Below are 25,897 nucleotides of genomic sequence, written 5' to 3' on the forward strand. Positions count from 1 at the left end.
AAAAACAGATCAAGCCGAGGAGAAGAAAAAATTCTGGTTGTGCAGAAAGAAATAGAGAGAGAAGACAGAGAATCGAGGAAGAGAAAAGAGAAAGGAAGTGGTATAATATATATATATATATATATATATATATATATATCTCTCATCAGTGATATCATAAGTGACTTCAACTATTTTCCTAAAGAAAATTTATTTTGACTTTTGTTTACCTTCTCTTCAAGTTTTGCACATAAATAAAGTTGTTTCTTTTTTTCCTAAATGTGTTTGTTAGTAGAAGATTGTATTTATGTCTGTAATGGTTTTATTGATATATGCATTTAACTCGCAACAAATATAATTTGGTTTCCAATTCTTTAGCCCTTTACACAATCCGAATGATAACCATACGATTCAGGAACTACCTTTGTCCATTAGCAAAAAAATATTACAAGCTAAAGCTTATGATAATATTCCCTCTCATGGACATTGTTCATTAACTCTTGTAAAATACCATCGTGTTCGATATTTTTAATTTAACAATTCAATTACTACAAAATTGATCACACCGACAGTATCAGTTCTTGAATCTAACGCTTCTGCTGATTCCTGCATTAATACCAGTCGACTCTCCACCATAAGGACCAATAGGTTTCCTGACATCTCGCACCTGTCCTTTGCGCCGGGAAACTGCAACTTCATGTTTAGTCTGCGTGTTACAAGCAACAAAGAGATGTCAGTCTCTGGTTTTAATTGAAGAGATAAATTGGAACACAAAAGAATTAATAGTTCTGTCAATACCCGGTATTTCTTCCTTGGATTTTTAAGATGCTTCTTGCGTTTTCGTGTCAAGCCTCTATTCTTTTCCATCTGGCATCAATTGACAGCAAAAGTATTACATTTTATAGGTAGAAAAATAGTTGTGGAAATAATCAAGCATCAAAAATAGATGAGACATTCCCACCTGAGAAGTGATCAACCGCTTCCCGTCTACAATTTCAGACAATGAGGGGACAGATGAAGTCCTGCATAAAACACATTCGCAAGGGTAATAGTAATTCAATCAGCAACATTTATTTCTTGAAGATCTATTATTTCTGAACAAATATTCTCAGGACACGAACAACTAGAATAAGATTCTAGCTAGGTTCAGTAAATAAAAAGCAACATCTATTTGGACCTCTGGTAAACCTGATTATATTTCACTATTGCAGGAAGACAGTCAAGCATAATTCAGAAGCAGACCTTGTGTAGATCTCAGCTTTGGCAGCAAGTTTTGCATCACGATGTTTCTTTACTTGTTTGTAAAATTCATCTTCTGAGCTCCCTGCATCACTATTCGTCATTTCAGGATCATCACCTGACCCAAGAATTCCAGCTTCATCAATAGCATCATAATCTGATCCCAGATTCCGAGCTTCGTGGTCAACCTCATCCTGTGACATTACTCCAGCTCCAGCCAATACTCTTAGTTCATGTTTTCTCCGCCTTTCTCCAATATCATCCCTCTTAGGTAAATCGTCATCACCAGAAACAACCTTCTCAAAATGATGAAAAGAAAACATATAAGATGCAAATTCAAAAAAAAAAAAAACAAAAATCAATTACTTAAATGATCACAGAATATTCCTTATAAAATGTTTTATCACTTCAATGAAATTTCATAAGCAGTTTGGAGTAGTGTAGAAAATGGCATACACCAGAGCAGTAGAAGCTGTCAACAATCTATGGAACTTTAAATACCTAGCGTCTAGTATTAGCATATTTAAAGAAGCAAGAAAAATTCCAAGCTGCAGAATCAATATACGTCAGTATTTGACCCAGACATGTGTCAGTTTTCTTCCTTTATATATTCAAAATTCACAAATTACAGTTTTCATAGCATCGTTATCCTTCGATCTATCATCCATGTTGAGTTTAAGATCATCAATCAACTAAAGAATGGGAAGAAAAAGGCACTCAACGAGCAAGCTCTAGTATACCATTTGAATTTTCAGAACACTGTATAGTTAGAATTTCAAATTTCTCCAAAATAAAGGAGAAAGTATTGATTTAAGAGCTAGTTATAAAATTTTTATTACAAACTCCCAAGTATACGATAATTTAGCTCCAGTTGTTCCTATTGCAATAACAACATTCCTCAATTATCAGACAGATTATAAACATGAGTCCTGGTAAAAGCCTGTTAACCAGAAACAGGAATAAATGTAGTACACAATTAATTTCTCTTTAACATGAAAAAGAAGACTGCATGCTAAATTAGATCATGAAAATGAATACAAAGTCATTATCAAAAAAACGAAGTAGTGCAAGTTAAATAACTGATATACAATCACAAGCCAAGTTCAATAAGTACAATAACCTCTATCTATGAGAAACAAAAAATCACCCACATACAAATCCTGCCCAGTACCATGCACCTTTACCTAGGAATGGAAGAACACTACCTAATTTTCAGGAAAACTACAAGAAGTCATTGTAAGTTACTAAAATCATAGTTCCTCTTCAAGAAAAAGAAACATATATTAAGAAATAACAAGATAATGGTGAAGTTGGAGAATAAGACATCTTACTCGATTCGTCTAGTTAAAATGTGAAACACTACCATAAGAAACAAAAACAACATAAAAGATCATCCTGCGGATAGCCTCCCAATTCTGATGAAGTTCAGATATATCAAGATCAGGAATTTCCTGTGAATTTTGGCCCATAAGGTGGCCAAAAATGTTAATCTTTTCCATAGCACCTGAACCGACAAAAAGTGATAATACAAAACCCTAAGATTCCATTCAAGCCATTGAGTACATATTCCTGTGGAAAAAAAGCCCCTCGCAACAGGGGCTTTACAACCTGCCAAACAATCTCCCCATAAATATAAGAACTCATCAAACGCTCCACTGTAGGGGGATGGCTTTTATCCCATGGATGGTTCTAAGAATGTGACTCATATGTTTTTATCCCAAATCTCTAAGCATGTAAATTAACCTATTTTCTTCTCCACCACTTCCTGTCAACTGAGATAGCACTCTGACTATTAACAATTGATTGATTTCATTGTGTGGGTTATAATTATTTGAAGATGGTTTGACATCCATCAAAGGATTATGTTTAGACATGAATAGAAAATTATAACAAGTTCAATACCTTAGGCTTGTTTGGTTTTGCAGTAACGAAAGCAGACAGTTTATTAGACTGCAAAGAATCGGCATGCCTATTTTGCAATCCATAAGAACCACCCTTAACATTGATTGCATCATCATCAAAGTCATCAAATGTTTCTAGTTTTCTGTTTAATCAATCAAGATCAATGAGTTAGTCCTCAAACTGTTAAAAAGAAAGCGGTATAAATTATGAAACAGGAGAAAGAATACCCATTGACTGATTTCATCTTTTTCTCAACTTTTTCAGGCTTTGAAGGAATTGAACTAAATAGTCCTCTCTGCCTCAAATTTTCCTCCAGAGCAGCTCTGATCTTTAACATTTTCATGCTCTGAACACCAACCTGATTATCCTGCAAACACCATTGCATATTAGTCTAACCACTGAGAAGAGGCAATAGAAGAGGACACACAAAGATCCTCAGAGCAAAAGGCTCGTATTTCAAGTGTGCAATACAACTTCTTTTTGACAAGATTCACCTGGAACTTCCTTTTCTCTCCTTTGTTCTTGAGATCCTTCAAAGACTTTGTTATTACATTGGCATCATGAGTTTGCTGCATTATAATATGAAGTTCAAATATTAAATCCATGGAAAGAAAAACATCAGACCACTACCAGATAAGATTGAACATAAGTTACCTCTGCTGCCTCTTTTGTATTTTTAACCACCTTTTCTAGTTGTTCTCCATCAGCTATGGCAAGAGAGGGGACAGGGCCTTTTGTGACAGAATCAGACGCTATGGCAGCACTCTCGTTAGCCAATTTCCCCACTGCTTCAGCACCAAGGTTTTTCTTTAGAATCTCCTCAAATTCAGAAGGAAGATTCCCGTCAAGTTCTTTCATCTGTGCATTAAAATAGAAAATGAGCCATGCAGATTACTTCATTATTCAGAAAATGTAGGCGTGCAAGTAGGCTTGCAATAATCAAATGAGTGAAACAAACAGAAGATAATTTCAACTTCACATTGGATAGCAAATTTATGATTTAACTTCCTGGCATTCCAATACCAAATTGTCAGAACCAAAGCCATTAAAAATTTTATTCGAAAAATATGACACCAAGTCAAAACAAAGTCCCAAAGTCCTTATAATGTGGAAACAAATTTCTACAGAGTAATTTTTTCTTGAAATACTTGCATCTGTTTGAGATAAAAGAATAATTCCTTATTGATGAAAGAAAGGAAGAGCTTCATTAATGTAAATATTTTAACCTAAAAAAGAACAGGTAACCTTATCTAATAAGCCCTTGATCTCAACAAGACGAGCAATGACAGGATGATCACAAACCGATTGCCCCTCTGACTTGAGAAGAAGATAGAAGGCTATAGCTTGGCAATATGAAAGCAAAAGAAGCTGCTTAACCTCAAGATATCGCATTCCACCCTCAAGTGCAATTCCCCCACTCTGAACCTGCATAAACAGAAAGCTTTATCATGCTCAAGTGAACACAAAAATCAACTAGGAAGTTTCAGAATTCGAAGTTTAACAACCCTAAAGAAACTAGCAGTTTGCATTTCCAAAATATGAACAGCAAGCTGCTCTGTGTTAGTAGCATGATATCATAAAAAGAATGAGAATCATAATCATATTTCGTGTCAAAATTCCCCTAAAGACAGATTCCAGATACCAATTTGATACAAGAAACCAGGAAATTCCTTAAAAGAACACCAATATCAAAACCTCAGTTGCCGTACAGATTCATAACGAAACCATACAAGGATCCATGATACCAAAAATATCACATCAAGCAAAACAGAACCATAAAGATTGGAAACTAAAATGGAAAAGAAGAAATGTAGTACCTTAATCAACAGAGGGTTTATTTTGTTCTCAAGCTGCTCAAGTGCATCATTTAGCTCTGACATCAAACCAACCAGTTCAGGTGCAGAACTGCAGGGGAAAAAAAACTATTTCCAGCATGAAAGTGAAAAAAGTTATAGCAGCACACTAAAAAATGTAATTTTTTTAAAATAAAAATATGTATATTACGTATATGACACCAAGGGGTGCCACCGCTATACAAAAATATTTACAAGCTTGTTAGTACATCTAATAATCTCCCAAAATCATCCCACCTGTGTACACCATGACTAAAAAAGTGTAAATTTAAAGCACTGGTTGTTGGGACCAGCAGGGATTGGGTGAGGACTCTAAAAAATGAATTGCATTTCTAAGCACATGGCTTATACAGTCACTGGAAATTATAAGAACATTGCAGTATTCAACAGCCACCACCCAAAGGCTATAGGTTAAAATTCAGTTGAAAATTACAAGAATTGGGTAATAAGCTCCTATTGTTTTAATTGCAATATTTTTTTTTAAGAATTGACTGGTAGACTCTTGTTCAGTTTTCCCAAGGCCTAGTTCCACTCAGGACTTATCATCAGACACAGGTCATTTCCAAGAAAGGAGTATATTTCTTGACAAGAATTTTGCTAGGTGAGCATATTACATTTATAATTCAAACCAGAGATCATCCGTCAAACTGTCTAATAAGATATGAAAAGACACATTTATGCAAGGACACAGGACAAAGGGACAACCAAGATCTGAAGCAAACTTCTACCTGTATACAACATCCATTTGCTCCTCCCTTGACAAGGAACTGATATCTTTCTTGACCTTTTCAAAAGTTCTACCCAGCTCATCATTCGCTTCATTACTCGCTGTGTATTTTGTTGCGCCTTTTCCTTTTATAGATATTTCCTGCAAAACAAAAATGTATATAATTTAATCACAATTCAACAGAGATTTTACAGTTTCTAAAGAAACCACTCCACCAAAACCTTCAACATTAATAATCAATATGTCATGATCATGTTCAAGTCCCACCTCTAAGGTTAATTCTTTGTCGCTTTCATCTTGATTCTCATCTCCAAGGCCCACATCCGCCATAGTCAAAGATTCTGCTGCTTTCCTCTGCAACCGTAATGCCTCAGCCTCCTCTTCCGCAAGGGACTCATCATCACTTGATTGCAACTTCAAAATCAGATCATACCACGAACCAAGTTATGCTCACTTAGAAGACAGCATTAAAAGATAAGAATTTATTGATTGTTTTTGGTGTTTATGAACCCATAAGGGCAAAAGGAACAGCGCAGCAAAATGTAATTCAGAATAGAAGTTGCAGTTACAGATAAGAACCACATTAGTATTTCAATACTCACCTCAAAATCAGTATTATCGGCATTATAATATCTCCTTCTCACTCCACCCCATGTAACCCTTTCCTCTTCCTCTTCCTCTTCCCCATCTTGATCAGCATCATGCATTTCATCATCAACACCACCAAACTTTGCTCGTAAAAATTTCTGTTGCCTTACAACTGTGAACAAGAAGATAAAAGTTAATGACAATTTTCTTTTTCTACCTAATGTGCCCCTGCCAACCACTTAGAAAGTCGCCATGCTAGTCAAATGTCAGAATTATCACCAATACAAAAAAAAAAAATTCATCACTAAAAGAATATTTGCAATGTTCGGTTTTTAAGTTCCCCCTCCAGCAGATCATTTTGTTTTTGTGTTTTTTCTTGCATCCTTGCAAATCCAATGAGCTATATTACTCCTAGAAAATAAATTCATATAACAAACAAAGGACAACCTTCCTCATTGAAATCAGGGAGCTTCAACGAGCAGTAGTTAACTTAGAATCTTGATTGTGGAAAGTCAACGAGCTTTGACACCAAAACTCCAGATATTACAATGGTAGATATTTTTGGCTTATACAGATGCAACAATGAAAGTTTCTGCAAACCTGAAAATCAACATGTTTTGTTTTCAGTTTGTCTAACTTACTTTTTGCAGCAAATCCAGTAATGTGAGCATCGTCATCACTATCCTCATCCTTATCATCGTCATCACTATCCTCCTCATCCTGTAAAAGTGATGAGTTATACATAATGATATGGGGAAAAATATTTAAATAGGAAAAGAAATGAAAACCACATAAATATTCTGATATTTAATATAGTGCAAACCAACATGATAAGAAGAAATTTAATCCGTATTTGTTCAGATTTGAATGAAAGATGGGTTTACAAATTGTGTCAGAAATCAATCAATGAGAATGGCACTCAAAAAGGTACTCAAATCTCCTCTCAAGCATTTACATGAAAAGTCCATCCATAACATAGTCCTTTTCAGTAACATCATATAATCAATTTCCAAATGTTAACCTTTTTAATCCTTGACATTCAAATTCTTCTACCTTTAAATTCCTCTCACAAACATGCATTTCTAAGATTAGAAAAGGAGAAATAAAGAAGTCTAAAAATTTTCAGCAACACATAATAGTTACACACACTGGAACTTTTTCATCTTGTTGAAGTTAAAGAAATTAAACCATGTCACTAATATATTGATTCAAAGGCACATAAAGAGTATTTTCAAAAAAGTAAAAAAGGCAGAGGAAGAGTACAAAATTGACTGTAGCAACATCAGGCAAGGGTAATACAAACCTCAAAATCAAACACCGGCTGCTCATCATCTTCATCTGAATCCCCAACATCAGCATTAATATCCAACGGGACAATGTCTCGCTGTTTATGAACTGCAAAGACAAATATGCAAAGACAAATATGCATCAAAATCTACCACCCAATTCTCAATATAAGAAAAGAATTAAACACACAAACAAACCATGACACCAGCAATTGTCCAGAGTACAGTGTAAAGTTCATATCAACCAGTACTTTGTTAGGGATGCCACAAATGGCAAAGTCAGACCTTTGATAAGGTGTGTCAGAGGAGGAAGAAGTTATGTGTCTGACTGTGTACTACATAATTAGTAGATTCTGTAAAATTATGTATTATGGGCGGTAGTTATCAGTTACGTAAGAAAAAAGAAAAATAAATATAGGACAAGTTTAGAAATAACTTCCAGATAACTACTCTTCCATTGTAATAAGTTTCCCATTCTTTTGGGCTGGTTCATGTATGAAGAAGTTGATGAAAGTGCTGGGTTTTTTTTTACTCAAGAGATCATTGGTTCTCTCCTAACAAGCTCTTAAACTAAACTCAAAATAGGCAAAGGAAGACAACTCACAAAAATCCTCCATCTCTTACTGAGTTCTATGTCCATAGACCCATAACAAGATGAATCAGTAGGGACCCTAACATAGGTCATTCCATTGAGCAGTCTACTAGAAGTGAGAAAAGGAAATACATATCTCAATGCATAATAGATCACTAACTGCAAGAAGCCAGAATCACGAACTGCAATAGAACTGTTGGAACTCACTAATAGAATTCTATATAAATAATTTTTTAAAAGGCAACTAATGAAGATGAAATCTTTATTTAGCATGACATTATAGATGCTCACTCATTAGAAATTTGAAACTAATAAGTTCAGAGAAAGTAGGGAAGGCAATATATCAAAGGGCATCAAGAAAATGCAATATGAATAACAGCAATACTAGTAATAACTAAAACACCAAAGCAATCCAGTGAAAATGGAGATTACAGGCATCTATATCATCGTCCATCTCTTCCAGTTCAGCATCTTCTTCACGGAACCTTCTCTTCAGGTTTTTCCTATCCTTCTTCAGATTCTTTCCTCTCTTTCTCATTGTTTACACAGCTGACAGCTATAAAGAAAGAAACCAAGTTAACCTGATAAACTAATTTTAAGGCCAAAAAAGATGATAACAGTTTCAAGAAATGAAATCTTAAACACCATCTCAGTTCATAAAAATTCATTTAATGTATATGTTAATCCTTCAAATGAATAAACAAAAAAGTAATAAATACATGGTAAAGCTTCAATGATAATTCAACTCTAACTTTCACATTTCTTCAAGGATTAGAAAGAAACGTTATCACACGTATAAAATTCACTTATATTGCAGCTATCAGATAAAAATTTCCTAACTATTTCATCCCTTATACAAAATTACAACATATGAAGCTCTATACAATCTCTTTACAATCAATATTTTATCTCTATTCTATTTTTTTACAATCCAAAATAACTAAACTAAGATATTTCTTCGAAGTCTACTATTCAGTCTTAAAGTTGTTTTGAACCTCTTTTAACCTGTAACAAATGTGGAAATTTAGGGTAAGGATTCCACTACCTCAGCAGAAAAAAGGGGCAGTGCCCATAACAAAGATACGTGACAAATATTCATACAGAAAACTAATGCATTTTTTTTTTTTGAAATAAAAAATAATGCGTATATTAACAAGGTACCAAAAAGAGGGGGTGCCGTCCCGTAAACAATTCACAAAGTAGTTAGTATGTCAATGATATCTCCAAAATCTTCATCCCTTACAATATCATGACCAAGCCGTAAACAATTTACAAAGTAGTTAGTATGTCAATGATATCTCCAAAATCTTCATACCTTACAATATCATGACCAAGCAAACTAGACCCAAAATAGTTAATCCACCTATCTCTTAATTTATACAACCCTAACTCTTTCCCATCAAAGACCCTAACATTTCTTTCTTTCCAAATAACCCAAAAAACAGACAAAGGAATCAAATTGGCAACATTACATTTGTTGATCAGCCTATTCCAAGCCCAGAAATCACCCAACTAATCCCCAAAAGCTGATAAATAATAATGCTTCATAAACTGTGAACAACAGGACACCATAGCAGTAGGTGATTACAAGATTCCTCATCACACATGCAAAGAGAGCATCTATTAATGATAACCTGTTCCCTTGCCCTTAAGTTGTCGAAAGTGAGTATTTTTTCCTTACACGCTTCCCATGCAAACAAAGCCATTCTAGGGGGCACTTCAGTTTTCAAGATTTGCTTAATAGGGAGTTCCAGACTTCCTTCCTCCTCCCCCCCAACCAGAAAGCTATAGCATGATTGAACAGAAAACTTACCCCTTTTCTCAAGACTCCACAGAATTTTATCTGGTACCTCTTGTGTGCGTTGTTTCTCCAATGTTATCAAAGTTCTTCATACTCCTTGATTTCCCAATCATTTAAATGTCTATTGACTCTAACGGTCCAATCAACACAGCCATTACAAAGCCTATATGCATCAGCCACCGCCAACCCTTTCGAATATGCAATTTCAAAAATTCTGGAAAACAAATTCTGTAATCTATCCTCACCAGTCCACCTATCTTGCCAAAATCTTATTTTGTCCCCTTTACCCAATTGCCATTTGGTGCAGGAAAGGAGACTTGGCCACTGTTTCATAATATTCTTCCACAACCCGTGTCCATGGGGCCTGTAGCCAGCCCCGGCCCCAGCCCCACACAAAACACAATTTTCCTCCAAATTTTGTCCTACACGGTCAAAAACTTCCAAAGCCATTTAACTTGAAGAGCCTTGTTCATGTAGACAACAGATCTTAATCCCAAACCACCCTTAAGAACCGGTTTTTTGATCTGCTCCCAACTAACCAAGTGATACTTCCTATGCCCCTCATTATCTCCCCAAAGAAAATTACGCTGAATTGTTTCTAGTTTCTTCACAATTTCTTTAGGGATTGTAAGAGTCGGGAGGTAGTAGACGGGGAGGTTGGCCAATGTGCTTTTTATTAAAGTGAGACGCCCACCCTTGGAAAGAAAGTTTCTCTTCCACCCAGCAAGTCTATTTTCAAACAATTCAGTGACCGGATCCCATGTGCATTTGTCTTTAAAGTTTGCACCCAATGGAACCCCAAGGTATTTCAAAGGGAACCTCACCGATTTGCATCCCAGAACCTTAGCAAAGTTGCTGTCATCACCCTCACAACCTGTCCTGGCCAATTCAGATTTTAGTAGATTAATTTTTAATCCAGAAACAGCCTGAAAACTATGGAGAATGCATCGCAGATATAAGAGGTTTCTGATATCCGGATGGCAAAATATGAGGGAGTCACCGGCAAAAAACAGGTGTGTAACATCAAGAACATTCAGTCTTTTCCCAACCTTAACTCCCTTCAATAATCCCAGCCCTTTAGCCCTGCACAGTAAACCATTTAGAGCCTCCATTGCAATGATAAATAGTAACGGGGATAGAGGATCCCCCTGTCGTAACCCATGGGTCGCAGAGAAAAATTTAGATGGCCCCCTTTCACAATCACAGCAAAGGATGTAGTGGAAATGCAAGTTTTCATCCAACCCCTCCATTTGGACCCGAACCCCATTCTACCCAGCATGTAATCAATGAAATTCCAGCTGACATGATCATATGTTTTTTCCATATCCAACTTACATATCAGCCAATCTCTTTTGTTTGGAAATAAATCATCAACCACCTCGTTAGCCGCCATAACAGCCTCCAAAATCTGTCTCCCTTCAACAAAAGCATGTTGACACTCCCCAATAATCTTCCCCAGAACACGAGAGAATCTTTTCGCCAACACCTTTGCAATTAATTTGTACATACAGTCCACCAAACTGATTGGTCTGAAGTCACTGAATTCATTAGCCCCGGGCTTTTAGGAATAAGAACCAAAAATGTGGAATTAAGAGATTTTACGAACCTCCCCGATTGATGCAAATCATCAAACATCCCTATCACATCCTCTTTAATTAAATGCCAAAATTCTTGAACGAAATTCAAGTTAAAACCATCCGGCCCCAGTGCTTTACCCCCATTAGAAGCTCTCAAGCTCCCAAGACCTCCTCCTCAGAAAAAGGAGCCTCCAAAAATTGTATGCTAGCCTCATTTAAGCGCTGGAAATTCAACCTGTCCAGAATAGGCCGCTTGACAAAATGCTCTTCATACATCTTAGCATAATAATTTTTGGTAGCCTCTCTAATCTCATTATTTCCCTTAATGATTCTGTTCCCCACCTGAATCTCACTAACGTAATTTGTTCTTCTCCTTTGCTTAGCAATAGTGTGGAAATACTTTGTATTCTGATCTCCCTCTTGGATCCATTTCTCCCTAGATTTCTGCCTCCAAGAAGATACCTCCGCTTTTAAAAACAATGTTAAATTCACTTTCAGCAACTCGAAAACTAGCGCACCCCTTCACCGAAGTAGAAGTCCATTCATGCTCCACCAAGGATTTAAATTTATACTCCTTCAACCATATCCAATTTAGACGGCACAGGGCCCCATTGGATCCCATCCATCACCAAGCAAATTGGAAAGTGATTGGAGATGGGCCTCTGGAGGGCCATTATCACCCTCTTTCATGTCAAGAACATTAATCTCCTCCATGATTTTGTTAAAATCTGCGTCCAGACCTCTTTAATCCACACTTTTATGACACTCTTCACAACTTTGAGTTTCTGAGCAACTCGAAAACTAGCGCACCCCTTCACCTAAGTAGAAGTCCATTCATGCTCCACCAAGGATTTAAATTTATACTCCTTCAACCACATCCAATCTAGATGGCACAGGGCCCCATTGGATCCCATCTATCACCCCCCCCCCCCCTTTTGGGGAAGCAAATCAAAGCAAATCAGAAAGCGATCAATTCTGGACCTACTTGTCAGGTTAGACCATGTCCATTGTTCCCCACCTAGAAGAATATCAACCAGATTCAATAGCTCAATGTTCTCCTTGAATTCAGTGGCTTCCAAGGAAGAGAAAAAGCTTCCACTTCGTTCCTCTCTTCTCAGAATCATATTAAAGTCCCCGCCCTCGATCCATTCACCCCCCCCCATCTGTTCCTACATTCTGACAATTCATCCCATAATAACCCCCTCTCCTCGCGGTTACTCCTACAATAGACCCCAGTATAATTCCATTCAACCCCCCCATTAATACATATAAATCTACATGAGATAGTGCAATCCTTAATCACAACCTCGATTAAAGTCCCCACCCTCGATCCATCCTCCCCCCCATTTGTTCCTGCATTCTGACAATTCATCCCATAATAACCCCCTCTCCTCGCAGTTACTCCTACAATAGACCCCAGTATACTTCCATTCAACCCCCCCATTAATACATATAGATCTACATGAGATAGTGCAATCCTTAATCACAACCTCCTTACACCTAACACTGTCCTCCTTCCACAAAATCACCATCGCCCCCGCAGTTTGCAGGTAAAACACTCCATTTCAAACTGTTCACGGCCCACATGCTTTTAACAACCTCTGCGCCAATACTTTCCATCTTGGTTTCTTGTAAGCATACAACATCTGGCTTCCATTTGCTCAAACAGCCCCTAATTATCAATCTTTTACAATGATTATTAATGCCTCTAACAAACATTCTAGGAAATTACTTTGTTAATCATTTACCTCTGTCATCCAGTCCCCTTTCAACTTTGCCTTCCTTCTTTCTACCATCATAATTTATGGAAGATTCCGTTCTTCTGAGTTCTATGGGTGTCCCACCAAAAGGTTTTTTCTTCCCTTTTATATTAACCATACCCTTTTCTTTTTCCCCCAAATTCTTCTTTTCTAATTCAGAAAAACAAAAGTAAGGGCTTTCATACCTTCAAGGGAGACCCCGAAAACCTTACTAAACTTCTTAACATTCTGAGCCGCCCACATAAATTAACTATCTTTTGTCCCTTCCACCACATTAACATCTGCGAGATTGATCTGTAGAATTTCTTCTATTTCCTTGATGTACTGTTGATTATGTGCTAGGGCGTCTTCCTCAACCGGCACCAACTCAAATAGCCCGAAGTCCTCAACCTGTCTGGCCTCAGAGAAAAATTTACCTTCATTCTCAAAATCTTCTTTTGTAGAGAAGACAGAGCACAAATCATCATCTTCTAACTCTTCTCGCACCAGCATCTCATACTCACCTCTTCTTTTACCTTCATCATCAACATCCATCTGCTCTGAACAACCTTTCTTTTTAGTTTCATTTTTCTCCTCACAAGATTCAAAAATCTCATCAGACAGCCCTACCTTAGTTAATCCAGAATGTTCTTCTCGAGCTAGGTTGCTTTTCCTCACAATTTCTTTACCATTTTATCCCTTAGTCCCACTACGGCCCGATTCTGCAACCCATTTTTCCTTCTCAGCCCAAGTTTACCTATTCTTCTTAGGGCCCAACCATAGAATTTATTAGAGTTTCGCCCCGGATCCGCATTATACCTTTGTCTTCTATTTCCAAAAACAACCAAGGATTGGGTCATTTTGGCCTTTGATAGTGTCCCCCACATGGCTTTGGTTCGACTTCCCCAGCCAGCCCACCCCATCTGCTTTATGGGTTGTTTCTGCCCTACCCGAATCATCTTTCCATCCTTTCCTTTCAGCGATGCCGCATAGGATTTTGACTCCACAACATCCATCATAAAGTGTATCGGGGTTTTATAGTGGGGGCAATTAAATGAGGCTCTCCAAGGTGAATTCGACTTTCCCATTTTCAATTGCACCTCAGGAGGCGCCTCCCTATCTAGTTTTTACATTTTCCCAGGTTTTTTGAATGGACGGCTACCCAACTCGAACACCGCAACAATAAGGTTCCACCACCCCTTCCCATCCACACCCCTTGGGAAGAAGATCCTCTTTGCCCTTTGGTTCACATGTATTGTCAACAATATAGTCTCCCCTCCTGTTTTACCCACTGGCCAGCCACAATTCATAATTTCTCCTCACGCAGTGATTCGCCCAAACACCATGCTTCTTCCTCCGCCAAAACTCATGTACACCATCTAAAAACCATTCGAACTCCCCCTTGTCAAGAAATATAGTCCTTCGGAACCCCTTCCCATTCTCATAAATCCTCAACCTCTCCGCTTTTTTGCCTTCGCATATCAAATCAAAAGACTTATTTTCGCATGAAAAGAATCTCCTCCTATACGCACTCATGAGATCCCCCGAGGGCAGTCAGGTTGTCTAGCCCATGGTAATGGAGCAGACCCAATAGAGAGCACAGCATTAGAGAGAGAGAGAGAGAGAGAGAGAAAGGAGAAGGATCGACATGGATAATCTTTGTCCCTTGGAATTTGTTATCCACAAATGCAAATTTTATTTAAGAATATTCTGATTTGAAAGGCAATCATAATCATCATCATTTTCGTAGAAAATAAAACTCGAAAAATAACCATAATCCTCATCCTTTTTCATTTACCACTTCACATATTCGAAAAAAAAAAAACAATCATAATCATCAATACCATCATTTAAGAAATAAAACTTGTAAAACAACCATAATCATCATCATTTCTCATTTACCATTTCACATATTCCATTCCTTCTCACATATATCAATCTCATATTCCATATTCAAAGAGCAATTTCTTTGTCCTTACATATCCAATTCCACATTTCCACCATCATTTCTCGACATTACAAATATTCTCAATTCAAACTCACATAACACTTTTCAAAATTACAAATACAATTACAAATACATTTATCAAAATCACAAACACAATTCAAATATACACAATTTTCAGTTATTTAAACATCATTCTTTTACTTATTTTAAAATTTCATTTCGCGATACCGTTTTATTGTCAGTATCATCAACAACAAAAAGGATCCCCTCTACATGTGGATACTCAAACAGATAACAGACTCTCACCCTCCGAATGGCGATGAATACCAGATAACAGATAACAGACCCCCATTTCCTAGAGGGTTATTGGTACCAAATAACAGATCACAAATAATAGATAACAAACCCTCATTCCCCAAAGGGCTATGGGTACTAGATAAAAGATACCCAACCACGATGTCTGGTATGGACTTCCCAGTCACGTCTGATTGAAACCGTATCTACTATAGGGTTCACCAAAGATCTCTACTCATACATCCTCCCTCTTCTAATACTTGTTAAACGGATTTTCTCGTCTTTTAAAAGATTCTTTTGTTTTATTTTTGTTTTGATTCCTTTGTACCTGATTCCTTATTCTAATGCATATTTACATATATACCCAAAATGCTAACATATTCCACATATAACTCGTATACATAATGCTCACATTTACATACACCATTTAAATACATGCATGTTCAAACATTAAATAACATACATACATATTCCCACATACATACAGTTACATACTTTATTCGCATATACATTTTACACATAATTTGTACGTGTATACACATCCTTCACATCACATATACATACACACACAGCAATGTACATATAATCTATACCTATGCATATTACATATAAAATCATACATACAAACCACACGTAATATTTATTTTCATACAGATTTGCAAATGCATATATATACATATACACAAATTATCTTTTACAATTAAATACATATAATCACACACATAGAAATAAATACTCATACATGCACATACACACAGAGTGACATATATCCATACAATTCCGCATGTGATTAAACATACCAGCATCAATATACAAATCGCAGAAAACCATTCACGTACAGTCCACATACATATGCTGAATTTTTCAGAAAATACACCAAAACATAATTTTTAAGTAATCTATCAATTTTAAATAATTATTTTAAAATCAATAAACCATTTTATAAAATCATGAAATCTCCGAATGAAAACTAACCTAATTCTCACCGTTTTACTGGCCTGAAACAGATTCCATAAATTGATCAATCCTTGCGAATTTCGGTTCCTAAACTGGGTCCTCAAACCTCTGTAGAAAATCCCAATCCTGTTAGTGTTAGGACCCAACGTTGCTTGATTTTACATTTTTCCTTCTAAAATCCAGCCACTATTGGTCTAATTTCACCCATTCATTTGTTGCCAATTTAATTCTCCCCTAAGATGACTTCCTAAACTTTCTTAGAACTTGCCTACAACATTTCTTTGTTTAATTTCTATCTCTTATAATGATGATTATTATTATTATTTTATTTTTTCTAAATTACCTATTTGTCAAAATCCGGTTTATTTTCAGTTTTACATACAATCCGTATAAACCTAAACCTAAAGTATCTACCTACTGAAGATTGAAGTTTCAGCTTGACAGAGAGCATGATAAACCACGGAAATCAGAGCTGCAACCTGTACCCAAACCCAGATATGCGAGATAGGAGACATCTAGCCAAGAACCAACTGTCCTCCAGCAACCGTCCTCCAAGCAGTTGCAGAGCAGTTTCCCATGACCTCTAAGCAGTTCCTCTAAGAGTTATTTTCCTTTTCTAAACCGTCTGTCGTGCCTGGATCATGCTCCCTGATTAGCAGGAAGCAGTTACGTTGTTTTCTCCATTTAAACATGTACCAGATGATCCAATGTATGTTGAATCTACTAATCAAATTTGTGGTTCTTTCTCACCCTGAAAGAAAACGTCTTCTTGAGTTTCTGTTCTTAGTGGTACCGTAACAGAGCAAGGATTAATTTCCTAATTTTCATATCATGCTGAAAACACCAAAACAGTGAGAATATTTAGGATTTCCTAATTTCCTAAACGATCTTAGAACTATTTTAAGTCATTCAACCTAGTTTGTCGTGCTAGAAGATGATTAAACCAACGAAAACCAAGAGGGAAACTTAGAAATTCACGTAAACAGAATGACTGTAAATTTCTGACGCGTTCATGGAAACCTAACTCGCACTGATTCGAGGACATCCATAGGGTTCGACAAAAGGAAACGATTTATGAACGTACAGGCGTATAACCAATTAAAATTTAACATATAAATAAAAATGAGCAAAACAAAAAGATCTAGAGTCAGGAGACGCCTCCCTTACCCCGTTCTCGAACCCGAAAATCGCGACTCGCCGCAGCAGGTGGTCAGAGATTCGATAAGGCTCCCAGTTTGCCCCCGATTTTCCACTCACTCTCAGTTTCCTCAAAACTACGCCTCCCTTTCCCGCGATTCTTCCTTCTTTTCCTATCTCTGAGCTTCGGCCTCCGCGACGCCTTCCTCTTCCAGCTGCTCTCCCTCTCTTTCTCTCTCTAGGTCGCCGCTCTCCTCCTTCTCCACTCGAGCTTCCTCTCTTCACTTTGTACTAACCTCACCCTAAACCCTTGTTGTGTTGCAGGTGAGAAGAAGAAAAGAAAAGCCGTTCGTGCAAGGCTTGAGGCCGAGCCGACGAGCTTGGGTCTTTACAAGTAATTCTCAATTCTGCGCGAAAGACTCCCAGTCCCTTCCGAATACTCGCAAGTTTTCCTCTGTAGGGTTTAGGGTTTCAAACAGCCTGGTCCGTCTCGGGTTAGACTGTAGAATGGCAGTTGAGAAAAGAAATAAAATAAAATTGATAATCCATTAATTTTTTTATTTATGATGAAAATTAAAAGGATAATTTTATTAATTTATTTTATATCGCATTATCAGCCATGTTATAATTGGATCTTACTTTCTAATTTAGTTCTAAACTTTTAAAAAAATATATTTTTAATTTTTTAAAAATATAATTTTTTTTCTAACGCCCAAAAATATGAATTATAAAATGCAAAAAGAATTATTAAATATTTAATTATAATTTAAATTTAAAAATAACTGTCACCATAATTTTTTCTTTTTTTAATTTTATCTTATAATTTATATAGGTTAATTGAAATAAAGTAATTATTTTTATCAAAATTATTGAGGTTAATTTACAAATTCTTTTAACTTTTAAACCTCGTAACTAAAAAAAAAAAAATACACAAGCACGATCATAATATTTTCTAATTGTTTAAATACTTTTACAAGTTATTAAAATAATAATATTATAAAAATAATTTAATAAATTGAAAGCATATATTATTATTAAAAAAATAGATTTAATTGTAATATGGTTTATTTTTATCTTAGATTAAAAATTTCAAAATTATTAAATAAAAATAATAGAAGTAAAAAGTAAGGAATTGATAAGAGAGAGATAAGTAAAATGGTTAGGTGTTACTTCCAAATTATGATAGGTTTATCGAATTTGGTTAAAAACATATCCATCAACTATATATTTAGCCATTGGTTATGTATATATATATATGTATAAACACATACATATATATATATAATTGAATTGAAAGTTTAGCATTAGAATGTAAAAAAGATTATATGCAATTAAGTTAGCAGTTTAAGGTTGGTGTCATATAAAATCTAATATATTGTGTTTTCTTTTAACACCACAACATGTGAGATTTTTCATATGTTTACCTAAGATACCAAGGAAGTTATAAAATTTTAAATTAGTATAGTTTAAAACTAAATTTATACTTCAAAAAAGTATATATATTTAAGGACTTTAAAAGTATTATTAATAGAAAAAAATATAATAAAAAATACATACGTATGCATATAAAGTTGAGTTAGAAGTTTAACATTAAAATGTTGCAAATGATCTAAATTGACCTTTATATTCATCAATATGCGAGATTGTTCATGACTTTGTAAGCTTAAATACTTCTGGGTGACCGATAGTAAAATAGTATTGTGAGAGAATAGTGAAAAAAAAACTTCATTGGAGAGTGGAATAGAACATAAAATCGTAAGTTCCCAAGCAGTGAAAAGAATTCAAGGCTTTGATCGCGTGCCTGTTGAAGAGATGAAATAAAACTAATGCATATGTTAGGTAAACATATGATAGACTTTTTTTTTTTAATTTTAAATATCATGTAGTGTTAATCTTGAAAACTATTCTGATAATTATTTTAATATATTATTCACTAAATTTATGTTACAATTTTCATATTTTTATTATTTTTATTTTACTTTTTAAAATTAAAGCATTTTAGATTATAATATCAAATTTTTTGTTTTGTTATTTTTATAGTATTATTGATATATATTGCTACCAATAACACTTTTAAACTATGATTTATGCATTAATTTTTTTTCCTCTAATAATTAATTTGGTCTTAACCTACACGAATTTAAAATTTTAATGGTCTAAGGGTATATTATTAATAATTATTGTAAATAATAACCATAATAACATAAAATATATGTAAGCACACAAAGACAAAGCAAAATTCAACATGGGCTCTTTATCTTATCTACCTTAACAACCATTTATGAATATGGACAAAGTACATTCATTGTATAAGATAATAAATAAATTTTGTCACATTCCACGTGGCATAATGTATGACATCTAAACGGCAACAAATTACAACGTCAGTACATAATAAGTAAATTTAATAATCACACATTAAACTTAAGTATATCTGGAAGCAGCTTCATACACGCATTTGTATAAATATACAACTTAAGGCTTTAATGAGTCTAAAAGTACAACAACATTAAGTGTCCCAAAATAATTTCTCCTCATACTTCAGCTTTTAGCCTCACAAAATATTTTTTCTATCTTACTTACTAATCTTGTCCCTAATTTTTGCACATCTGAAAAGGGATAGAAATTGAAGTGAGATTCTACTATCTTAGTAAGTAATATACCCTAAGTGGCTAGCAATTTAAAGCATTACTTAAAGCAAAATTAAATATGCATAACTTAACTCTTGAATTTTCCTAAGTTTATGCCCAACAAATTAAATTAAATATTTAAATACAATAAAAACATGAACAATTATAAAAGCAATCATAGGTAACACTTAATCTTTAAAAAATCATCAACGATAATTAAATTACCATTTAAATTATCTTTTCCTTGTAAATCAATTTTTTTCACACATTCACCGTTGCTTAGAGGATACACAAACCTCAACTATATGAATAGGTACATAAACCATAACCATGATAGGTATACAACCCATGGATACACAAATCGTAACCATAATAGACACACACAAACCTCATTAGTACATAAACCCAACTCATGAATGGTACAAATGAACTCATATAGACACACAAACCCATATCATGCTAGGTATAACTAACTCCGTGAATTTTAACAAACCCTAAACATATCTTAGATGAATAATTCACTCTAGCAATGTAACACTCGGGCCCGAAAATTAGCTCGGGATAAATTTTACGAATTATAAATATATACAATAATTTAAAAAAAATATTTTATTTTAATTTGATTGAATTTTTGAGAAAAAAAACGAATTAGGAACAAAATTAAAAATAATTTTGAGAAGAATGAGTGAAAATTTGAGTTCAATGAGTATTTTAAAAAAAAAATTGAAAATATGATCAAAGTACAAATAGAGAAAGTTCAGCCACATAAGACTGCCCAATCAGCAGCCTCAATGAATAGGAGTGCGCCGCGTGACCAGACACACTAATGTTGGTGCTGCGCGGGAGGTCATGCTCGCGATTCACGTGCCCTGCGATCAGACAGCTTATGATCGATCCTGCTCGCGTGGACGGTCCGGATCAGTTTCTCCCTTAGGCATGATTGAATGGTTGAGATCAAACGCGATGAACGATCCAGATTCATTTCTCCTTTAGGTGCAATTGAATGGTCGAGATCAAATAAGATGAATAGTCCATATTCGTTTTCTCCTTAGACGCGATCGGATGAACGAGATCAATCGTGATGGACGGTCCAAATTAACGCAAGATGGGTATAAATATTTCACATTACACAGAACTTGAACCATAACCGCCAGCCCCCCTGTTGGAGAAGAAAAACCAGACGCTGGAGAAGGAAGCAGACCGCTGACCGCCGCTGCACCAGAGCCATCTCTGACCACCAAAAATACCATCCCTCGATACCCTGTCCGGTATGAGGTGATGTTTATGGTAGAATTTTCTATGTACCCGATGCGCCCACCATCTCCTAGAATATCTAATAAGACAACCATTTATTAATTCACATCATCAAGTAATTTTTCATTTGTATATTAATTTCACGTTTCACAATCAACCATAAATCATGAAAAATAAGTGATATATGTATTAAGAAAACATAACTGAATTATTTAACTATCTCAATATATTATCATATATTTAAAGCTGTGCAAAAAATAATCAATTAAACAGAACAAATAAATAACTAATTGATTTCGGCTCCATTAGTGACCTGTAATTTTTTCCAAAATTTTTTAAATTTTATAGAATACAATATTATTGATTTCTAAGCTTCAATTCCATAACAAGAAATAGGGTGAGAGATTCTTATCTTAATCGGTGTCTAAAATACTGTACTTTTTACTATGCCTCCTGGCGATCCCTAGATTTTTTGAATTTTCTTATGGAGATTAAACACGCTTCACGTACTTAAAAAATACCCCAAAAATCCAAAATCGGTGTTAAAAATCCACTCTAACCAATTTCAAGATTCTGGCACAGCAGCACCCTATGCTCCAACGATAGCACTGCCGCCCGCAATGGTGGTTTGCCTTGACTTAGGTCGATTTCGGCCAAATTTACACATATTCCTGTGAAAAAAAATCGTTAGGGAATCTCGATTGGCTGAAAAATTTAGAAAACCAAAACTACCGGTGGTGGGATTTCCGGGTATGGGGTTTTTTTTGTGCGGCTAGGATTCTTCTTTCGGTCAATCTGCAGAAAACATAAGGGTGAACACAATGGTGAAAAAATCACACAAAACAGAAATCGGAAAGGGACTCATCGGAGGAGGTTGCAGGTTTTGGGCCTCCGCGGCCCTGTCGAGCTTTTACCCACAATTTTTAGCTCACTCACAATTCATTTTGCTCTAATATGGTTACATGGGTGCTCAGAATCAAATTTCGAGTGAGTAGGATAATTTTTACCTTTTTTAGTAGTCGGATGTGGCTCCGGTGCAGCGGTGGTCGAGAGTTAGCTTCCTTCTCCAGCATCTGGTTCTTCTTCTCTGGTGGGGGGGTTGGAGACTAGGGTTTGAGTTTTGTGTGATGTGAAATATTTATATCAATCTCACGTTAATTTGTACTGTCCATCACGATCGATCTCATCTGTCTGATCGAGCCTAAGGAGGAAACGAATCTGCATTATTCATCATGTTTGATCTCGACCGTTCGATCGTTCCTAAAGAAGAAACGAATCTAAACTGTTCATGGCATTTGATCTTGATCGTTCGATCGCACTTAAGGGGAAAATGGATCTAGACCATCCACGGGCGCGGGATCGATCCTTGGTCATTCGATTGAAAGGCACGCGAATCGCCAGTGTGACCTCCCGCATGACGTCGATGTCAACGCGCCTGGCCACGCAACACACTCCGATTCCTCGAGACTGATAATCGACCAGTCCTATGTGGCCAAACTTTCTTTATTTGTACTTTAACCCCCTGTTTTTAATTTTTCTTCCAAAAACACTCTCGAACTCAAATTTTCACCCATTCTTCCCAAAATTATTTTCAATTTTATCCCTAATTCATTTTTTATCAAAAATTCAATTAAAATAAAATAAAATAAAATATTTTTAATTATTATATATTCATAATCCATAAAAATTATCTCGGGCTAATTTTTGGACCCGGGTGTTACAACTCTCCCCCCTTAAAAGAAATTTGGTCTATTAAATTTGTTGCCTTTTTGCTAGTCAAACAACTGGGGATAATGGGCCCTGAAACTTGATTTCAGTTCTCAAGTGGCCTCTTCCTGCGTATGGTTCTACCATAAGACCTTGATGAATGAAATTTCTCAGTTACGGAGTACTCTACTCTTTCAATTTACAATGCATATTAGTACCTTCTCATAGGATAGATCCTCCTGAAGTAAAAAGGGTTTATGGGATAAGATGTGTGAGGGATCTGGGTTATACTTGTGTACATAGATACGTGAAACACATTATGAACCCTGGATACCTCTAGAGGTAGTGCCAGTCTGTAGGCAGTCGTATCAATCTGATCTAAGATTTTAAATGGTCCAATAAACTGGGAGTTTAATTTTTTCCTCTTGTCAAACCTACTAATCCCTTTGAAAGGAGTGATCTTAAGAAATATTCGGTCACATTTCTCAAATTCCAAATTCCTCCTCCAAGAGTCTGCATAACTTTTCTGTCTGCTCTGACCTGTTTAGATGTTCTTCCTGATTTTAACTATCCTGGCTGTAGTCTCCTTTACAAGATCTGGGCCGAATAATTTTTTATCACCCACCTCTTCCCAACAGATCGGCGATCTGCATGGTCGGCCATACCATGCCTCATACAGAGCCATACCGATGCTTGCCTGGTAGCTGTTATTGTAAGTAAACTCTATCAAAGGTAGGTGATCATCCCAATGGCCCCCGAAGCCTAAAATACAAGTTCAGAGCACATCCTTTAGTGTGCGAATCGTTCTCTCTGATTGCCCATCAGTTTAAGGGTGGAATGCGGTGCTAAGGGACAGTTTCGTTTCCACAACTTACTAAAAATTAGACCAAAATTGAGAAGTGAACCTGGGTCCTCTGTCGAATACCACTAACACTGGAACTCCATGTAACCTGACTATCTTTCGGATACACATTTTTGCTAACTTATTTAAGGGGTCAGTCATGTTGATAGTCAAGAAATGAGAAGACTTGGTGAGCTGGTCTACAATTACCCAAATAACATCATTTCCTGGGCGTGCTTTAGGCAACCATGTTACGAAATCCATTGTGATATACTCTCATTTTTATTCCAGAATCGGTAATGGCTGAAGTAGCCTGTCTGGACGTTGATGCTCCACTTTAACATATTGGTATACTAGACACTTAGTAACAAAGTCGGCTACCTCCCCTTTCATCCCGCTTCATCAAAACTGGGGTCACATACTTTAATACATTTTAGTACTTTCGGGATGTATGGCAAACTTGGAGTTGTGAGCCTCTGTCATGATGTCTCTTTTTAGTTCATTGTTATTTGGAACACACACTCTATCCTGAAATATGAGCAATTCATTGGCAGAGACTCGAAATTCTAGACGTACTCCTTATTCTACATTTTTCTTGAGGGTGGCTATGGTGAAGTTGGTTTATTATGCTTCTCTTATTCTGTGGATCAATTTTGATTGGACAGTCAAGTGGGCCAAGCATACAACTCTCTTTAAATCTTGAAGTCGTACATATTGTGCTGCCCCTATTACCCTACATTTAGAAACTATTAAGTAAGCTAACATACTTGCACTTTTTCTGCTTAGCGCGTCAGCTACTACGTTGCTCTTTTTCGGGTGATACAAGATATTATAATCATAATCTTTGAGGAGTTCTATCTAACACCTTTGACGCATGTTCAGATCCTTATGAGTAAATATGTACTTCAAGCTCTTATGGTTAGTAAAAATCTCAAAAGCCTCCCTATACAAATGGTGGCACTAGGTCTTTAAGGCGTGGATAATGACAACAAGTTTCAAGTCATGGGTGAGGTAATTTTCCTCATGACTCTTTAATTGCCTGGACCCATAGACTATGATCTTGTCATGCTGCATTAGAACATAACCCAATCTTAGGTAGGAGGCATCAGAGTACACTGTATAACCCATTGTCCCACTCGATAAGACCAACACGGGTGCAGCAGTCAATTGCTTCTTGAGTTCTATAAAGATTCTTTTGCAATCTACGTTCTATTCAAACTTAACATTCTTTTTTGTGAGCTGGGTCAATAGAGCGGCTAGACTGAAAAATCTTTTTATAAGCTTGCGGTAATAACTTATCACTCCTAAAAAGCTATGAATCTCCTTAATTGAGGTCAATTTCTCCCATCCAAGCTTTGCCTCAACTCTTTCAAGATTCACTGATACTTTATCTCTTGATACGATGTGTTCTAGAAAGGTAGTCTGCTCGAGCAAGAAACTACACTCGCTCAATTTGGCATACAATTTCTTCTCTTTAAGAATCTGTAAAACCTGAGTCAAGTGGTGAGTGTGTTCCTTTCTACTCTTTGAATAGATCAGGATATCATTGATAAACACAATAATAAATTGATTTAGGAATTGTATTAAAACCCTGTTCATCAAGTCCATAAAAATGGCTGATGCGTTAATTAGTCAAAAGAGCATGACCAAGAACTCATAATATCCGTACCTAGTTCTAAAAGTGTCTTGAGAATGTCATTTGCCCTAATCTTTACTATTGGTAACTAGAATGCAAATCTATTTTGGAGAAGACCTTGGTACCCGCAATTGGTCAAATAGATCATCAATTATGGGGAGGGGGTACTTATTATTGATTATAACCCTTTTTGATCCCCTATAGTCAATA

General features: G+C 35.9%; 1 protein-coding gene and 1 long non-coding RNA gene across 2 annotated transcripts; one reads left to right on the top strand and one right to left on the bottom strand.

Moving 5' to 3' along the window:
• Positions 1 to 389: 389 nt before the first annotated feature.
• EMB2777 (Sas10/U3 ribonucleoprotein (Utp) family protein) lies at positions 390 to 18,139 on the bottom strand. Its single transcript, XM_088208867.1, has 17 exons — positions 17,650 to 18,139; positions 8,599 to 8,722; positions 7,592 to 7,683; positions 6,930 to 7,008; positions 6,303 to 6,460; positions 5,968 to 6,114; positions 5,702 to 5,841; positions 4,938 to 5,025; positions 4,366 to 4,545; positions 3,775 to 3,978; positions 3,615 to 3,689; positions 3,348 to 3,487; positions 3,121 to 3,262; positions 1,222 to 1,514; positions 941 to 1,001; positions 778 to 846; positions 390 to 685 (listed from the first exon to the last, which is right to left on the bottom strand). The coding sequence occupies exons 2-17, from the start codon at positions 8,702 to 8,704 to the stop codon at positions 554 to 556; spliced, it is 2,106 nt and encodes a 701-aa protein (XP_088064993.1). The 5' UTR covers positions 8,705 to 8,722; positions 17,650 to 18,139; the 3' UTR covers positions 390 to 553.
• On the top strand, positions 896 to 1,576 carry LOC148240404 (uncharacterized). Its single transcript, XR_015813801.1, has 2 exons — positions 896 to 1,024; positions 1,191 to 1,576. It is a non-coding gene; the product is annotated as an uncharacterized LOC148240404 (long non-coding RNA).
• Positions 18,140 to 25,897: the final 7,758 nt, after the last annotated feature.

This window comes from Carica papaya, chromosome 8, assembly GCF_054855325.1.
Source record: "Carica papaya isolate Zhongbai chromosome 8, ASM5485532v1, whole genome shotgun sequence".
Classification (NCBI taxonomy): Eukaryota; Viridiplantae; Streptophyta; class Magnoliopsida; order Brassicales; family Caricaceae; genus Carica; species Carica papaya.